Source organism: Colius striatus, chromosome 8, assembly GCF_028858725.1.
Source record: "Colius striatus isolate bColStr4 chromosome 8, bColStr4.1.hap1, whole genome shotgun sequence".
NCBI classification, from domain to species: Eukaryota; Metazoa; Chordata; class Aves; order Coliiformes; family Coliidae; genus Colius; species Colius striatus.
The window spans coordinates 33,368,270-33,387,692 of record NC_084766.1 but is presented as its reverse complement, the minus strand read 5'-3'; the positions used below and the strand labels follow the sequence as shown (position 1 = coordinate 33,387,692).

Genomic DNA, 19,423 nt, shown 5'->3' with positions numbered 1-19,423 from the left:
ACCTGTGTCTGGGTCACCACGTTTCTCTGAAAGCCACGTTCAGCCCGAGTTGCTGCCCCACCAACCGCTCAAAGCGACGCCTCCCTCCCCGAGCACTCACCAGCAGCACCCCCGCGCTCGAGCTAGCTCAGACATCTCCGCTCGCCGCCCTCTCGAGGCGTTTAAACGCCGGGCTGCGGCTGCGCAGGGGGCTGCGCCGGGCTCGCAACGGAGCCGATCAGCCGAGGGCGCGGCGGCGGCCGCCACGTGTAGCGCGGCCGAGAGACGCGAGCCCCCAGCGCCGGTTCTGCTGCTCGCTGAGCGCCCGGGACAGTCGGCTCCGAAGGCTGATGGCAGGGAGTGATCCAGGGAGTGATTCAAGCAAAACGTGTCGTTTTCATGTATTTAAATTAAGGAATTTATTAAAAAAAACAAACCAAAACCCGAAGCCAAAAAACCAATCAGAACAGTGGTTTGATCTAGATACAGCAGCACTGTGACATTACTAGGACATTATGTACGAAGAATCCAAGCAGCCATAGAACACAGAAGCCTTTATCTTCAGTAACAATCTCAAAATGAAACTAGCTTCATCAAACAATGTTAAAGATCTCCCTTGGAAAGAGTAAGAAAACCAAACAGCCCCTCCCCACCCCTAACCCTTCGGATACTAGAATGGTTTGGGGTTTTTTTTGTACAATACCAACAGCCACTAGCTCTTCTAATTGAGAACACTTGCTTTAATTTATTACAAAAATGATCTCTTGACTCAGTTATGAAAGACGACTCTTAACATTGCTCTAGAAGTGTCTGCTCCTCGTATAGACTACAGTATTAGAAGTGCTTAAAAACATTGAATCCCTGATATGCTCTTGAGATTCAATCAGAAGGATATTGGGTGTGTGTTTCTATACCAAATATGGGTTTCTTTTTTTAAAGCAGGTGAACAGACTAACCCTAATATGAAACTGCAATTTTACAACTCATTTATTAGTCAGGTATGGGCAACCACATGATAGTTCATGAAATCTTTAGGTCTATCTACATTGCTCAAAACACAAAATAAAGTTTTTACAACTCTCACCTTCCAAAGGCTGAAATGTCTTTTAGAAGAGTGTCCAGTGTTTCAAAGAAATGCAGGTAAGGGAGACCACGTTGGGTACATGTGAAACAGAACTCCTTCGATCTCGCTAATAATCGTAGTTAACAAAGAGCTGCATGTGGGGTGGTGAGAAAGGAAAACACATTGGTCATCCAGCCACTACCTGAAAGGTTTCTTCTCCGGGAGTGAATCTTCTCTACAGAACCGCTGGTTCTCCAGGAAACCTGGAGTTCTCCTCTGGAGACCGTTGATCCCAGGCGTGTGGTTGCCTCTCCTGTTTCCAGAGCTGGGCAGTGAGTTGGCCCCCTGTTTGCCACTGATGCATCTCTGTGACTTCACTCAGCATCTTACTGAACCGGTGCCCAGGGATTCATCACAGGCTTGGCCAAGACAGTTGAACCAGCGCTTGTTATTTTGTTCCCTTCCTCATAACTATAAAACCAGAGGAAGCGTCCTTGTGAATGCTGCAATTACAAACTAGCACTGAAGAAGTGAATAACGTTTGCACTGTCACCTCAGCTGCTGCTGGAGATGCCTTCACAGCAGCCCAGTGCATTCTTCTTTGCTTCTCTAAGGAACTAAGAACAAACCAATAATGAAAGAGAGCCCTAATTTACAAGAGCCATCTCCCTAGTCACGTGAGCAAGAGCAGCTACGTTAAGCCTATTTCACGTAAATAATAATACAGAGAGTTGATATTGATTTGTTTTATGCACAGACCCCAAAGTGCTATTGATAGACAGAGAGCATCCCTCCATGTTTAAAAATGGGAAAACAACATTGCACAGAGGTTTGCTCCGGGCAGTGAAGAAGAACATGGGCAGACCAGCAATACAAACCACCGTGCTGGCTCCAGTACATAAACCAGGGAGAGTGGGTACGTGTGCCAGCAGTAATATCCATTTCATTGAAGAGGCAGCAATCTGTTTAACATTCTTTCCCAGAGCCTGTTTGTCAGTACACAGCTGATCCAACTGCAGCAGCTTGTATTTGTGTTAGCACAGAGATGTTTGGGGGAGGTGAGCCTGCAGTACTGTAGCACACTGTTGGCTTTCGTCTTCTTTGGTGGTTTCCCTAAAGGAAATAATCTGCAAAAATTCTCTGAAGCAATTTCTTTCTCTTCCCTGCACAGAAAGTTACCACCAGCCAGCGCTGCAGTATTATTCAGTACAAACCAGTTTGTGTCCTGCCCAGCACACAAAAGGGAGTAATTGTTTGAAACTTCTGCAGACTTTCAGCTTTAGCATGAGGGTGTTAGTCACGTTCTTACTCTAAATAATTAGCAGTGTGTTAAATTGCTGGTCATATCTGTGAAAGGCTGGAGAGACAACTCTGAAATCTGTTTTCCATGGAGCCACTGACCAGGCTGATTGTCCCCAGCTTCACTGCCAGATGTACCCCCGGGCAGCCAGAGTCAGTGCAGGACCATCCCTGGGCAAGTCAGCCTTTCAGCTGGGACTTCTAGAGCTGCTGCAGCCACTTTGTGCTTCATGCTGCACGCATGAAAGGAGGATGCTCCACATCCCAAGGGGCAGACCAACCCAGGGATGTTCCCCAAAGGAAAGTCCAGTATGGCAATGCCTAGAAACGCCCGATGAACGAGCTCCTCTGCACTGACACATTGGTCAAGTGAGTGTTACAAAACCAAAATCCCAACTCACTGTGGTGCAGAGGTTGACACACCCTTATCTTGTTCACAATGAGGGCAGGTCCTGCAGCTAGCTGTTCCGTGGATGGCCCTAAGAAGCAGCAGCTGTGCTATAAGGGTGTGCAGTTATTGCTCTTCCAGCAAAGCTCACGTAGGGAATTCCCAGCTGAGGCTCAGACACACAGGAGCAGAGGCTGTTGATGCAGCCTGAGCGGACACCTGCTTGCCCCATCCAACTGTTCCATCTGACCCTCACAGAGGTGACATTGTCTTTGAGCCATGGGATGGACCCTATGCTCAACAGGGCCTTGTGTGTGCAGTTTCCAGGTTACTTGAGGAACTATGATTCTATGAACCAAGGAAGAATGTGCAGCAATGTGTGATGACAACTACTGTTGGACACTGGCTGAACACACACCTCATGGGAATTTTCATACTCAGAAACTCGCAGAGCTCACAACCTGTCTGTCTTCCTTGTGCTGCCCATGGTTTTATTAGCATTACAGATTGGTTTCTTGGTTTTCTTTTGAGTTGAAGCATCCACAGTGACTGGATTTGAATTGAGGCTTTAACAGCTGAAGCACAGAATTCCATCTGGATCCCAAGGTCTGGTTGAACATCTTCTAACCAGATGCTTTACCAGGTCAGCCCAGTTTAACTCCCTACTGCTGATGGCCCTCTGAGCCATAGGTTCTGGGGCAGGGGATGACTGCAAAATGAGATGTTATCAAGCTGTTGTCATGGATAGCTGTTGGTGTCTCTGAGCTGCCAGTCACCAGGCATCCCTGATCATCAGGGCCAGAGTGTAATGTGTAATATTGAATTCTGAAGCTCCATAGCATTCAGTTTGATCTCCAGTACCTGTTTGGTTTGATTATCTTCACACCTTTCTGAGCTTCACAAGCAGGTTTTTGTTCAGAAACAGCATCTGAGTCATGGCTATTCTTGTAAAAAAATCTCTTTTTAGATAATCCAGGTCAAGAGTGCACACATAAGAGTTTATCATTTGTTACTTTTTCCTTCATTATCTCTTTACTCAACCGGAGAGTGGGGGGAAAAAAATTCTACAAGACTTAAGTGAACCTTAAGACACTATAGAAACTGAATAGCAAACATCTGAATCATAAAAGCCTGTAAAATAATTAGTGTTCATCAGACTACTCAGTAAAGATTTAAAAAGAAAAACCATGCTTGCACAATTAAGGAACAGCTTGCAAAAGATCTCTGATCCTTACAAAGGGCTAAGTTTGCACCTGTCTATTCAAAACAAGCAACCAGATCTGAATGCTGGCATTTTTGGGGGGGAGGGGGAAAGAATTTTTGTTGTAGTTGGATAACAGAAAATCAATCAGTCTGGAAAAGCTATTATAGAACTCCTCCTTTCTGCTGATTCCTTATGTGTAAACCCACTTCAAAACCCATCTACTTGGAATCGAAATACCAAACAAGTCCCATTGCAGATGCTCTCTGAGGCTGTATGATGAAAACAGAAGTCTTTTTAATTTTGCAGAGTTCCTGAGCAGTCAGAGCTCCCAGTGTTTTTCACATTTGGCTCCAGAGAGCTAAATGCCAAGTGTCTGTGGAAGGCTTCTCTGTGCCGGGCTCTGCCTTGGCAAAGCTCCAGCCCTGAGCTCTGCATTCAGATTGCACCTGGGCACACAATGGAAGTGAGAGGACTGTGGGCCTTAAGTGCAAGGTGAGCTGAATCATTAACAGAAGCCAAAGAGGTAATAAAAAAGAAAACCCTGCAGGTTTTGTTGTCCTAGGCAGATCCTGACTACAAGATTCACAGGACTGTTCATTATCACTAGTGATGGATGATATTGATTGAAGCTTTCAGGGCCTGGATACTGAAAGAGTACAACAGTTCTGCTGCCCCAGCATCATAATACTGTTTAAAGTTTGTCAGATTAGATAACAACACTTTAGGGATGCAGCAGGAAATCTCCCTCAACTGGTCCTTTGAAAACCTCCCAGGGCAAATATGTCTTCATCCAGAGGGTGCTCAAGTGACTGTTGACTGAGGTGGCTTCATGTCAGGTCATGAGAACAGAAGTGGAGGTAATAGCTCTGATTGTGCATAGTGGCTTTCACCTCTACAATAGTTCATTCCCTTCCTATCAGGATGCTGAAGCCATTATAGATTTAGCTTATAGCTCATACAGAGAGAGAAAATTGCTCACGATTATCATGTATTATGGTCTCTCAAATCTTGCACCTTCCATAAGATCTGCAAAGCCATCATCTGAGGTGGGAGAGCGGCTGAAGCTCTTCCTGAGCACCAACAATAAAGGGAAAAGGAATTTCTAGGACACCTTGATCTGAAGGAAAAAGAAGAACTTCTTGGTGATGCTATGTGACACACACTTCACTACATGTCTATCACTGACTAGGAAACTGGAGGCTTTTGAAATGATATGGACTTGCATCTTAATGTACTTTACTCCTGATAAAGGCTCCAAAGCCTCATCTCCATTTCCCGACTTCTCTCTGCCGGCTGCTTTATGCAAATCCTGTCCCTGTTCTCTCTCCCTCATGAACTCATAATGTTTTAACATGTAATTCCTGCCATTTTCTCACTGAGAGATTTGCCCCTACTAACCTGCAACCGCTTTCCCCTCGGCATTGCCCAGATGAATTTTGGCTATTAAGACTCGCACCAGAACGATGCTTCCTTGTACCCTGGAATAACTGCACTACTAACTAACAAGGCTTTAGACATCTTCAGATGTTCCTGATGACCCAAAGGTGTCAAACCATCAGTATACTCTAGCTGACACTGGAAAGAGCACGGTGCAGCAACGTGTCAGACGGAACAGGTTGGGCTACAGAGATCCTGTCTGCAGCTGGGGGGAGACAAAGGATTTCCAATTCCTGCTGAAGGCAAGTAGCCGTATTTTGGATCCGGTGTTCTTGATGACAACAGACAGTGGCATACTTGAGAAGAGTATGATTCTGATGCCTGAGGTACTGCTACTGATCCTGACCTAGTTATATTAGTGGGAACAACGTTTTTGTCAGTGGCTAAAGGATCCTGGACAAAGAATGGTGGAACCAACAGTGGGAGGTATTATTTCATGACTGACATTTTATTCAGTGAAGTCAAGGACCTAATTGAGGGGCCAAGTCACTCTGTGTTTGGTGTGACACATGGAAGTATGTAAGTGCAGGCACAACCTGCAGGTTCTGCTCAAAAGCATCAGCTCCCACTCTGAACCTCTGCAGCTCAGCTCTAGAAAGCTGTCACGAATCTCATGGTCAGCACAAACAAAGACTCTCTCTCACAAACTGCTCGTTTGCTACCTGTTTGGTATGAGCAACCGTGGAAAGCTCTTGGAGTTCTGACTGCAGCATGCAGAATGAGTTTTGCTCTCACTTCAGCAGTGCAGGTTTCAAGTCCTTGGAAAACAAATGGTCATTTGCTTTCCTGGTCACCTCTCTCTCAGTTTTGTTCTTGCTGTCATTAGAAACAGCACAACAACTAGTAAGGAGAAGGGCTTAAAATAGGGCTCCCTTTCTAACTAAAAAGTAAGCAAACAACGTAAGTAAGTGCAAATCTCAGCTGTGCTGGTCCCATGACATCACAAACCTTAGGCATTAGCAAGTAGCATTCTTGAATGCATCAAAATCTTGTCTTTTAGCATTTAATGTGAGACATTACAAACTAATGAAACGTATGCAGTGTTGCTGTAAACCCAATATACAGAGAATAAACTGTCAAACAATTAAGAAGAAACTGTCCCATAAAAATGCATGTCAGTAAAACCCAGTCTGAGAAAGTGATTGGTGAATCATTTTCTAGAATTACCAAAAAGAATGATTTCTCATTTGAGGCTCTGGAAGTCTTGAGTCACATTGGTTTGTTGTTTTTCTTTTAAAAAAATGTCTTAAAACACATGGCTTTACAGCTGCTGCTTGGAAAATATACACCTCCAAAGTCTGACTTTCATTTAAATACAAATGTACAAAATGTAAACTGAGACAATAGAGAAATTTACAAAACTTTTCTTTAAAAATAATAAAGACAAAATTCAGTTCTAGTATGATGCTATTTAAATACGTGCAAGTAGTCATGTTCATTGAATTTCTATTGCAATGTTCTAAATAGACAAACTTGATTCACACAGTCTTGAGTGCCACCTCCAAAAACAGACCTGAGTGGAAAATTCTTCTTCAAATGCGAGGCTCCACTGGAAGGAATGGGCAGAAAAATCTCCATTATGGGGAGAACCTTTTTCTTTCACTCAATGGTGGAGGCTCTCTCATCCATAGAAGCTCCATAGATTATAGTGGAAGGATGCAACATGTTGTTTCATGAAACTGAGTTGGAACTAGCTGCTTCCAGTGGAGTTTGAACTGACGTGATTTGAATTTATGTGGTGATTTATACTGGCCTTTGAATTTGGAGAACTCTTTGAATTGTTCTGGTGCTGTAGAAAGAGGAAGACAATAACACTTAGATTCCCAAAACATGCCACATCTCCTTTCAGTCCAACATTGCCCATTTGGTAATGCACTGACTGGATTGCAAGACTTCTGAAGATCTTTGGATGTAAAATAGTCTTCACTTTCCAGATCAGCAGGACCATGGCAGTCCTTGAGGAATGCAGCAAAGAATCACAGATTCATGGAATCTTAAGGGCTGGAAGGGACTTTGAAAGATCATCCAGTCCAACCCCCCTGCCAGAGCAGACTCACTCAAGCTTCAGGAATCAAATCAGCTCAATGCAAAATGTCAGTGTGTGCTAAATCTGACTAACACAGGGGACACCTGCCAATGCTCAGAGATGGTTCAACCCTACAGAAATAGATTGGTCTAAGAGTGATATTTACATGTGCAATTGGTGCCATGGTGCCTGATGGAAGCTGTACATTATGTATTATCTGGGCAGCTCTCTTGTCTAGTGTTTTGGTTTCCTGCCATGACCACCTCACTCAAAACAGGCATTTTCATGTTCTTTAAACACAGAAATCAAGGATATTCACAAGGAACTTACTAAAACCATAAAATCATTAAAAAAGGCATTTCAGCATACCACTGCAAAAATAGGTTCATAGAATCACAGAATGGTCAGGGTTGGAAGGGACCTTTAGAGATCAACCAGTCCCAACCCCCCTGCAGGCCCCACCAGAACGTGTCCAGGGGGGTCCTGAAGACCTCCAAGGAAGGAGCCTCCACACCCTCCCTGGGCAGCCTGGGCCAGGGCTCCCTCACCTCAGCACTGAAAGAGTTTTTCCTTATGTTTAAATGGAACTTTTTGTGTTTCAGCTTCATCCCATCACCCTTTGTCCTGTCATTGATACAACAGAAAATTGGTAAGAAGCTTTCAACTGCTGGAAAAAAAGCCCGTGAACAACCCTGGAACTTCTGGTGGTGAAAAATCACACGACACAGAAGGAAAACTTAGGATATGCAGTGTGAGTCAGGAAATTAGTGATTGTGATAGCCAACCTTCCCTAAGATGTGCTTTCTCCTAGTGAAAACACCACCAGAACATCGCTGTGACACCAGGCATACATTCCTTAGTCATAAAAGATCTCACCTGTCGTTTAAATATCCTCTGTAGCAATCCTTTCTTGGGTGGCTCTGGGGGGTAGCTTTTGTTTAGGTCTGGTGAAATAGTACCATTTGGTCCAAATACATTCAGTTCTTTGAAACATTCTGTTTCTATCATCTAGTGGAATATAATAAGGAAGGAAAAAAAAGAAATTGGACATCTGCATTACATATATTCCAGTAGTGCTGGTTTGTTCAAAGTCAAGATTAGGACCAGCAGCTTGAGCAATATGTTAGGAGCATTAACAGTTGAATGCCTGCTGGTGCCTACAGAAAGTAAAGAGGATGTATGAAAACGAGAGGCTGAGCCTGCCCTGCATGTTTGCCTCTCAGTCTTATTAGAAGTTGCCCCATAAAGCTTTCTGTTCTCCTCTTTAGTGCTGTGGAGAGCGTTGGGTAAAGACATAGTCACAATATCTCAGTTATTAGCACCTCTCTGCCCAAACGGACCTTCTGTCTGATCCTGACTTGGATTATGAAATCCACTGTTGGCTGTGTTTTACTATCAAACATAAACATGCTTCCACCCAGATGTGGAAACCCTGGAGCAGTCAAGGTCCTGACAATGGGTGAGATCAGGATCACTAACAGGGGAGGCTCCCATCAGGACTTCCAGCTATCCCACGGAAGCTCCTCAGACCTGTTGTTGAAACACCTCTGTAGGAATCCAGGAGAAGGAAGTACAGTGGGATCCTTGCCAATTTACACAAATATGCAGAGCCAACAGATACAGTCACCTGAACCTGACATCTGTGGTACATTAGAGATCTTGAAAGAGGCCATTTGTAACTTATGAAAGCATTAGAGTCTGGCAAGTTATCCAGTAGCTTTATATTACTGGAAACATACAGCTCCTCTTAAGCCATCTGTGTTAGAAGTTTTATTGGAGGAATTTGACTGTGATACATCCTTACCTCATTTTGCCATGGAATAGACACTGATCCTGTGGAAAACTTGGAATAGAAATCATCGTCTGTTTGGTCCAGGTTAACTCCTTTCACTGTGGAGAACTGCTCGATGTCTAACACGTCCTTGCAGTAAACTGCTCTGGGCTATCTCAGCAGGAAAAAAACAAGGAAAACAGCAAGAGAAGAAATATTCCTGAGTCTAACCATGTGCTTTCATTCACAGATTCTGTCAAGTGAGAATGCCTAACAACAAGGATCTGCATCCTGCCTCTCCAGACTCGCTCTGCCCGCATGTTTATCATCAAAGGCTGACTTTGCTTCAAGTATGTTAAGCTTCCCACTTTGAAGTCCTTAAAGCATCAGCACAGCCAAAGTGGGTTTTAGTCATTCATGTAGCATATGGTTAAGAGGTGAGGTGGAAAGGACAGAAAGAACAAGAAAACAAAAATCAAACCCTCCAGCAGTCTTTTCTTTCGGAGAGGGAACGGCAGAAAACCAGAGTGTTTGAGTGACACTGGAGACAGCTCTGAATAGAGACCTCAGATAGAAGTGTCCTGCTCAGATAACAGTGGAGTTTGCAGCTTAAAAGTTTAAAGGAATGAGTACTAATTACTAAAGAAAACAGCAGCAGTTTGGCATTTTTCCATTGTTTTTTAATAGCTCAGCTGCTGGAAGCTGTCCAGAATCACCTCTATTAACTCTTTTAACTTGGCTGCCTTTCTTCAAACAAAGAGTCAAATGGCTTTGCCTTCATAAACTGCTTAATTTTCTGGGATGACAGAGGCAGGACTCTTTGCAGTGACGCTGCTTTTAGCTCACATTCCAGCAGCCAGCCACAGAAAGCAGAAATAGTCATCACTGGCTACTTGTCATAGTTTGTGTGGTCATCTGCATGCCGAGAGTTCGTGTGGTCATCCCATGTGCCAGTCAACAACACAGTTACCCTTTGATGCAGAGCAATAACTGGGGCATGGCATGTGGGACCTGCCTGACCTACTGAACTCGAGCATAGAATCATAGAATCATAGCATGGTAGGGATTGGAAAGGACCTCTAGAGTCCAACCCCTCAGGCATGTGTTGGACCCCATTATCTACACACAGCACCACAACTGCACAGCCCAGGGGTCCAACCATGCAGTTTTTTAGCTAGACTTGAGCAGTGTGACCAAACAAATCAAGCTGATTCCTGTTGGATCTCTGACAGAAGTCCTAGTTACTGGAGGCTGCACCCCATCCCTCTGCACCCTTAATGGCTGCAATCCACAACATTTTTGTGGAGACAGAGTAGTCCAGGAGAGGACGGGGAGCCATGGCTTGGATTATAGCCTCTGTCATTGGCTGTATAGCTTTGGGTGATTCAGCTGACTTCAGTAAAGACTTGGAAATCTATGGATGAAGTGCTAAATAAATTAAATTTGGGGCAGCTCTTGAGTTCCCAATAAATAGTCATAAAAATTTATGTGCCTCTGCTTTAGCAAATATGTCTCTAAGAAGTGCCTTCGAGGCCTTACATGCCACAGTTAAGCTTTTACTACACTCTGGCGGATCCCAAATTTGAGCCCAGAACTTTCTAATTTTCTACATCAGAAAGAAATAGTAGCTTGTCTCCTGCTTCTTCCCACTGAAGCAGGTCGTAACACCATGGGCTAATTGGCAGGAAGAACTAGGCCGCATAGTAAAATGTAAAGCAAAACCAGAGCAGCTAAAGTAAACTTCTGTAGCGTTCAAACCACTTTGGTTGAGTTTGCAGCAACGTGAATGAGAGCTGCCAAGATGTTACTTTCCTTAATATGTTAAAATGGCAGTGTTTACTTAGAACCATATGGGAACTTTAAGGATAGAAGGTCTAGCCAGAAAGCAAGGAGGAAAATAATTGGATAACTCCCTGCACTGAGACCGACACCACAAACGGGTGGAAAAAGGGTTGTTTTTGCCAAGGCAACAGAGACTTTCAGTATGTGCAAGGCTGGTGTGTAAACCTGAGTAAGGACTCAGTCTTGGGTTCCATATCTTATCAAGTTTGAAACACTCTCTCAGGTCTTCCTCCTCTGCTTGAAGTGACTTGATATCTGAACCTGGTTAAGACTCTCTGTAACCAATGTCTGTTTTCACAACGACCCAGTCCATTCTTCAGCTCCACTGAGCTTTAGACATTGCTTTTGCCTCAGCATATCTATCTATCTATCTCTTTATCTCTCTAACTATCTATATATCTATCTCCCTAATCTATCCATCTATCTATCTATCTATCTATCTATCTACCTAATCTATCTATCCATCTATCTATCTACCTAATCTATCCATCTATCTACCTAATCTATCTATCCATCTATCTATCTACCTAATCTATCCATCTATCTACCTAATCTATCCATCTATCTATCTATCTAGCTATTCATCTAGCTATGTATCTCCCTAATCTATCCATCTATCCATCTATCTATCTATCTACATACCTACCTAATCTATCCATCTATCTACCTATCCATCTATCTATCTACCTAATCTATCCATCTATCTATCTATCTATCCATCTATTCATCTATTTAATCTATCCATCTATCTATCTGTCCATCTGTCAGTATGCATGCATGTGGCTTTCATTGCTGAGTGTTCCAAGCACCACTTGTTCCTGAGTGCACTTACAGTACTACCATGGAAAAGGGAACACAGAGGTTTTCAGTGTAAAGGCTGGGAAGCGAGGCATGAACAGATCAAGTGGTGCCTCCAGGGTCACACAGGGAGACTGTGGTAAAGTGAGTGGGAATGAGTGAAGCCCTTGGTTCCAACCCTACATGGAGGCCATCCCACCCTGCATGCACATGCCTACAGAGCAGCTCTCCTCTTCCTCCCAGCCCTGCCCCCTTCAGCCCTAGTGCTTATCACGTCTTCCCAAAGCAGCTACCCATGCAGAGAGTGATGGCAGCTCTAAGACAGACAAGTTATTTTTGAAACAAATCTCTTGAATGAGGCCACTGGGGGTTCTTCCTACTGTGCTTACATCAGGGACAAAGGGAGGATCCAGCATTCCTGCTTCCAAACGCTTGAAATTCATGCTCTTGAAGAAGGGGTGCCTCTTCACTTCGAGGGCTCCTTCCCCTTGACATCCCAGCCGCTGCTTCACGTCTTTGGTGAGAAGCTGAAACATGCCAAAAGGAATGGTGAGGATGTCAGAAAAGCAAGAGCTCCACAAACATATTTTTATCTCCAGTTGGTTTGGAATGTGCCCAGAGGGAAGGACAGAGGAAAATTGTAATTGCTGTTGCTTAATGGATTCCAACTGCACTGCTTTACGTGCTGGTGCAACCCTTTGAAAGTTACCTGCTGCAATATGTTTACAGTCAAAATAGAGACCATTGCTTCAGGACACTAACTGAACTCAATATCCTTGGTCTATTAGATAAGCAGGTCCAATGAACACATACACAGGGCTTGTAGGTCCTGGAAGACCCTGTATGGATGGATGAACTGATCTGCAAGAGAACAGTCCAAAGGAAGAGCGATTCTTGCACAGACCAATTGGTGAATGAGGAGGCAGACATGTAGCCAAATCTTCACCAAAATGTCTCTTAAATCATATACACAGAATTGAGTAGGCAAGATCAATGTCTTAGGAGATTGCATTGCATGAAGAGAGGCAGAGCTCAGCGTGCAGATGACTGGTGCAAAAAGACCATCACTTGGGACAGAGACCCTTGTAAATGTATCACTGACTTCAGGCAGTGTGCTGAAAAGTAAAGGTTCTCACATTTGTTTACTGGCTTTTTCCTTCCATCTGTCTTTGAGCAAGCCTGCATGATGCTCTGAGATAGAGGAGGAAAAGATATCTGCCCAGAGATTTCAACTGCCTTTTGAAGAGATGTGTAATATGTACCTTGGCACAACAGAAGGGAAGGGAAGGGAAGGGAAGGGAAGGGAAGGGAAGGGAAGGGAAGGGAAGGGAAGGGAAGGGAAGGGAAGGGAAGGGAAGGGAAGGGAAGGGAAGGGAAGGGAAGGGAAGGGAAGGGAAGGGAAGGGAAGGGAAGGGCGGCTGCCAGGCGCAGCGGGGACGCCGGGGGGCAGCAGAGGAAAGGGCAGCGCGGCGGGGCCGGCCGGCAATAGCCCTGGCCCGGCCCGGCGGTCCCTTCCGCGGCCACGGAGCCCGACAAGGACGAGGCGCCGGAGCCGTGTCGAGGACTCCTCCTCGGAGCAGCAGGGAACTAGTGCCTCGGGGGAGGGAAAGGTTCACGCCTCACGTCCTCGTCCGTCTCCAGCTCTGCCGCATCAAAGCAGGAGCTGATAAGGCAGCGACCTCCCCTGCCCCTTCCCCTGTGTTTCAGGACACCGGGGAGAAGATCAGGTGCAGCTCTGCAGGAGGCTGGGAAATGCGAGCCACGCAGCTTTCCCACTAAGGCGAAGCTGCCTGGAGATGTTGCTTGCAGACTTCCCAGCTCAGAGAAGCCAGTGTCCTCTGGCTGTGTCGCTGTGTCAGCCACAGCATCTCAATGAGGAAGAACCCTGAAAGAACTGTTTGTTTCTAATGTGAGGATGGTAATCTTTCCTCTGGTGTCTGTCTAGAGCTGGGTTTTCTCGTCCTTATCACAAGTTTACAGGGTCACAGGTCTTTAGGCTCCTTGGGACGCTCTGCTACCCTCTGGGTATCAGTGCTGAAGGGGTTTGTGAGTCATGAATGAAGTCTTTTGCTCAGCTCTTTCTGCCTCAGCAGTAGCCAGAGAAGACTGTATGGACTGAGAGATGGAGAAAAAGCTAGAGGTTCTGTCCACAACACAACTTCCATCTTCTGGACAGCAACATCCCTTTCTTCCTCACAGTTTCCTTTGCCTCAGCTCCCGTCTAGGTGGTGACATCTGGTCTGACTGGTCACTATGACTGGCTGGCTCATAGATGGGGAAAGACTTGAATCATTTCTATGCCTTGCAAACCTCTGAATAGATTCACATGATACAACACCATAATGATCCATCTGATAGGAAAAGATCTTTCTCAAGGCTTTCTCTGAGTAAAAGGAAAGAGGGATGCTTTGCTTTCAAATCTTTGCATAAGACTTTGAGCTCTCATGGTCCTGAGGCAAGGATTTTTGTTGAGAGGGGTTTGTTTTGTTTGGCTGGGTTTTTCTTAACCCAAACAGGCATATGGATTTAGCCTATGTGAAGAAGATTGCTTTGCAATTTCCATTTAATATCTGTTTTGCTCTATTGTGGCTGGTCAGAGAAGACAACAGATGTTTCAATCCATTCTCACGTTGAGAGGACTTTCCTGACAGATAGAAAGAAGAATTTGAAGGCAGAAGGACCACTTTTACTAGCCATGGCTTTTGGAACTGATACCTTGAAGCTTTCAGGAACAGTGCTGCTGAGAAACAATTGTAGCAGGAATGGGTAGATTTAGACTTGCCTGTAGATGATGGAGGAGGACCCTGCAGTTTCTGCTCTACAAGTCATCTGTGAAAGGAAGGAAGGGTGCTACTCCCCTGCCTGTGCAACCAGTAATTCTCTTGCCTCTGGATTAAGTGGGAAGACCAAGCTAATCTGGGACTTTGCCTTTGCCAGGCTGTAAATGTTAGAAGTTGTTTGGGGTGTGTGGTCAGAGGGTAGGGTAGTTGAGGACAGAAAAAGGCTGGGGATTCCTGGGCTCCTCTGCAATAAACAGGGGAGTATTCAGTAACCTCAGATGCAAGAAGCATCTCTGGAGCATGAATGCAGTTGGTTATGGGTGGCTGACCACTATGGGCTGAAAGACAAAAGGGAACAGCCCACTGGGAATAGGCTGGGACTGAAAGACAATAGAAAGGAGAGGATTCTCCTGCAAAGCCTTCCTGCAGAGCAGCAGCTGCCTGCATCTTGAGGAGAGTCCCAGGAGAGTCACAGGGGTGAAAAAAAGTAGAAGTTCATGGAATTTGGTAAGCTGCAGCTGCAACCATCTCTAGAGCTGCCAGCAGGTGAAACCTTCTGTTGTGGATATCAAGAGATAGCATGGATTAAAATATGTTCCAGAAGGAAAAGTCTTTCCTTTCTCCAAGGAATAATGAGTCTTGGTACCATTTCCTGCAGCCCCAGCAGATCTCTGCTATTGTGAACCTGCACAGTAACCTGAAATATGTATCCCATTTGGGACTCTGACCAGGAAAAGAAGGAGATAGCAACTGTATGCTTTGAGTCATCTCTACAGCTTTGTTAAATTCAGCTTCCAAGGATGTATTTAGTATGAATAGAAGGCAGAACAAAAGCAATTACATGATGACAAGCCCTCCTGGGACAGCAGTGGAAGTGACCCAATCAAACACAACTGAAGTGTAACTCTACAGCCAAAGCCTATGGAAAATCCACAGAGCTTCAGAGCTGAAGATGGCTTAGGCCACTGAGCCATACATTAAGTTGATACCATGCAGCAGAACTCTATGCCTTGTTAACAAAGAGTCCAGATGACACTGGATGTGTGTAAATGGGGGCAGGATTTAGTCTACAGAGTTATGGGCAAAGTGTGACTAGAATAAGACTTTCAAAGAAGAGTCCTGAGTAGCAGAGGTGAAGTTACATTAAGATCTTTTTCCTGATGTAAAGAACGCTCTGATCCTTTCATGTCACTCATCCCTGCTGGGGATTCAAACTCTGCAGTGTCTGAGACTTTTTCCACAACTTTGTTTTGCTTCCTTTACAAAACAAAAACAACTGTTGTGAGGATTGCTAAAAAAAGCCACCAGTTCCCAAAGCGCTGCTTTATTTATCTTCATGTGATCAGTCAGTTCATATCCACATCATACCATGTAATAAATAACTCCCAGTCCTAAGATGCTAGTCCTAAAATTTTAAGAGTAAGGAAAACTTTTTATAGGGTAAGAGTGGAAAGAACTGCTGCTCATGAAAGGAGGAAAGGGTAGTAAAACCGCTTCCATTGACCCAGCTCATCAAATAGTATAAGAGGTCACCTGGATAAATTTCAACCCCTCAGTGGAAGTAAACACAGTGGCTTTAACAATTTTTAGAGAACAGAAAAGTAGTGCTGTGGTCACCTCTCAGTTACTGAATGAGAGAAGACAGTGGTGTGGAAACTGAAGATGCCAGAATGACGTAAATGACTGTACATTGCACTGATTGTGCTCGTGAAATCACAGCCCACTCTGGCCAACTGAAGAGTCCAAATTCTCTAAGGCATGAGTGACAATTGAGCTTATTGCAAAAGCTTACTACAGAAGAGTTTGTTATCATTATAGCTATAGCAACAGCAATGATACTAATTGGAAGAGCACCTTGATGTGTGTGAGATGCCTCTGAAGACAGAGGGAAGAGCAGTTATTCTGAGGCAGCACTGATAAACTTTAAGGTGTCATAATGTGAGAACGAGTTGGTTTCCAGGGGTGAAAGCAGGCAGGAGCTGTAGCAGTATGATGACAGAGCTTCTGGTGGTGAGGGAGGAAGAGGAAAAAGATTGCTTTTAGGGAAAAAAAGAGAACCCATCATATTTGAGTTGGTTGGGGAGTGACTTGGGGAAGGGAATGCAGATTAGTAGTACCACAGAACAGCTGAGGCTGGAAGGCACCTCTGGAGATTGTCTAGTCCAATCCCTCTGCTCAAAGAAGTCACTTAGAGCAGGTTGTTCAAGGCAGTGTCCAGTTGAGTTTAGGGTATCTCCAAGTGTGGAGACTTCACAGCCTCTCTGAGCAACCTGTTCCACTATTTGACTACCCTCACCATAGAAAAGTGCTTTCTGATGTTCAGAGAGAGCTTCCTATGCTTCAGTTTGTGCCCATTGCCTCCTGTCCTGTCACTGGGCACCAAACCAAGAGTTTAGCTCTGTCTCCTCTACACCCTCCAATCAGAGATCCCTGTTGCTGAGTCAAATGGGAGCTGCAGGAGTCAGAAGCAGCAGGGATGACAGTTTGCAGGAAATGTAGACAAACGGGACACTGACAGAGTGACAGAAGAGCACAGCAATAAGGGCCCGTTCAACACTGTTGACTTGAATGCACTTCAAGTCACATCTTTGGATTGAAGACTGCACTTGTCAGGGAAAGCATGCCTGTACATCCATGAAACACAAATCATAGCAACAACAAACAGGGAGCATTTCCTAGAAAGAGTGGATTTTTTTCACAGAAAGAACACCCCATGAAGCAGTTATGTTATATGGGAACTATGGGTTGGGGAGCTTCCCAGAAAGCCAGCTGCCCCTGTTCCTAATTATTTATTATTCATCCCATCTCTGTTTCAGTCCAAAATGAGGGCTGATTTATGGGAAACAACTTACAAAATGCAACATGGAAACACGGGACGGATGATGATTAATGGGAGCTATGATATATGCCTGCAAAAATGCAAAGGGCATGAACATCCAGGAGGGGAATGTTGACATGGGATGACACCAAAGGGTTTTCATATGAGTAAATCAGTGAAGGCAATCTGTTTCCTGATGGAGATGCTATTAGTTCACGGAGGAAAGCTTTGAAGAGACAGTTAGGAGACACGGTAGAAAACATGTTGTTCTTCACTCCTGCCCTGAAGAGTCCACTACAGAAAAGCCTTTTGTGTTGGACCTTTGTGAGGGCTCAAGTTGAATTTATCTACTGCAACTTGATGCTCCATGCTGCAGATACGATGGGCACTTTATCACTTTTTGTTTCCTTGTTAAGATGCTGGTACAAAGCAACAAAGTTGTGATTTGCAATGTAAAGAGCAAAAAGTATTTGAGAAGATATATCTGCATGGTGGATTTTTTAAAGCATCATTTGATAAAGTAAATGACTTTGGGATGGAAACCCACAAATGCCATCACACTCAGTACCAGAAGCAAGGCTCTTCCAGCCTGAAGGCACAGTAATTTCAGTATTAATGCTCAAAAATGACTGAATTATCTTTGGATGCACTAAGAGTTTGCACAAACCACCTCAACAAACATGCCACATGACTGGACAGTGGAGTGTAATGGTCAGAATGTCAGGAATGATTTACATATAGTTACCGGTTCCCTGAGGGAAAGGACTGAACAAGACAGCTTCCTGAGGTCCCTGACTCCCCGAAACCATAGACTCTATGGCTTGAAGGTGAAAATGAGCAGTCTAGAATAATGACTTTCACTGTCTACACCCCTAGGAGTCGTAGGTCATCTCCAGCACTATCCCATCAATGCTACATTTAATCCTTCTCAGCTTCAAGTTCTCACGGTCTTGGCTATTTTCTTCCATTCTATTATGCTCCATGCCTGCAACCTCCTGCAGAACAAGCAACAAGAATATCACTTTTGCCTCATGACATTTTAATTCCATGCTAACAACAGGTCATGTACAAACACTCTGGCACTGCAGCAGATGCTGCACCTCACTTGGTGGGAGTTGAGATGCAGCTAGAGAAGAGATGGCAGGCTGTCTGCCAAGAGCTGTGGCTGCCCTAGATCCTCCCACGCTGACTTCACTGGGGGCTCTGAATCGCAGATTAAGGGCAGTGAATGGCCTAGAGTATCTATCAAGAGTGATGTCAGTTAATTACTACCCCTGGGATTCAGCAGTGAGTTGGTGCACTGTGAGTTAATGACTTCCAGGCATGATACTTGGCAATACTACCATTATTATTTTGCAAGGAGACTTCAATGTCTCTTCATGAAGGCAGCCAACCAGAATGTTGTTGATCTGCTGTTTGCTTGCCCGTTGCACAAGACATTGGTGAAACTCTCACTACTTATTTGCTGACCTTTCTTTCCCTTCGTTCTCTCTCTGCTGGTACACACAGATATGTCACTGTCTCCAAAGGAGCCTTCACTCTTTAGCAAACAAAATTTAAAAGGCCACATCCCTTTCCAAATTACAATCCAGTCTTCTGAAGATGGATGTTGACAGGACATTGATGGATTCAGACAGAGCTTTGAGATTTCTCAGAGGGTTTGAGGATTTCCATTGTCAGACATGCCTATTGTGCTACAAAAATGACTCCCAGCTGAAAGAGTGAGAAAACATTGTAAAGGACAGCTCAACAGTATTAAAAAAAGCTGGATGCCCTGGCACTGGGTGGGGAAAAGTTGCTAACAAAGTTGGTGAGATGGGATGGGACAACATTTGAGTGTCACAATGATTTCGTTGCATAATCTTTGTCCCGCTTACCCCCAGCTCTCACCAAAGACAATGGAAGCATGGGGTTTTCAGTTCCTTGCAGGAGACAATCAGAGTCTTGCATCATCAAGTCCTTTTCATACTTTTTTTCTACAAGATTATAAAAGACAGAAACACATTCTTGACTGCAAA

General features: G+C 44.6%; 1 protein-coding gene across 3 annotated transcripts in view; it reads right to left on the bottom strand.

Moving 5' to 3' along the window:
• Nucleotides 1–388: 388 nt before the first annotated feature.
• The window catches only part of GRK5 (G protein-coupled receptor kinase 5), a 156,872-nt gene continuing 137,837 nt past the window's right edge, over nt 389–19,423 (bottom strand). For all 3 annotated transcript variants that reach the window (XM_062001096.1, XM_062001097.1, XM_062001098.1), the window contains 4 exons: nt 12,197–12,334; nt 9,201–9,338; nt 8,273–8,404; nt 389–7,159 (listed from right to left, as the gene is read on the bottom strand). In XM_062001096.1, coding sequence (XP_061857080.1) covers nt 7,061–7,159; nt 8,273–8,404; nt 9,201–9,338; nt 12,197–12,334 — 507 coding nt within the window. In that variant the 3' untranslated portion in view covers nt 389–7,060. The remainder of the gene's footprint in view (nt 7,160–8,272; nt 8,405–9,200; nt 9,339–12,196; nt 12,335–19,423) is intronic.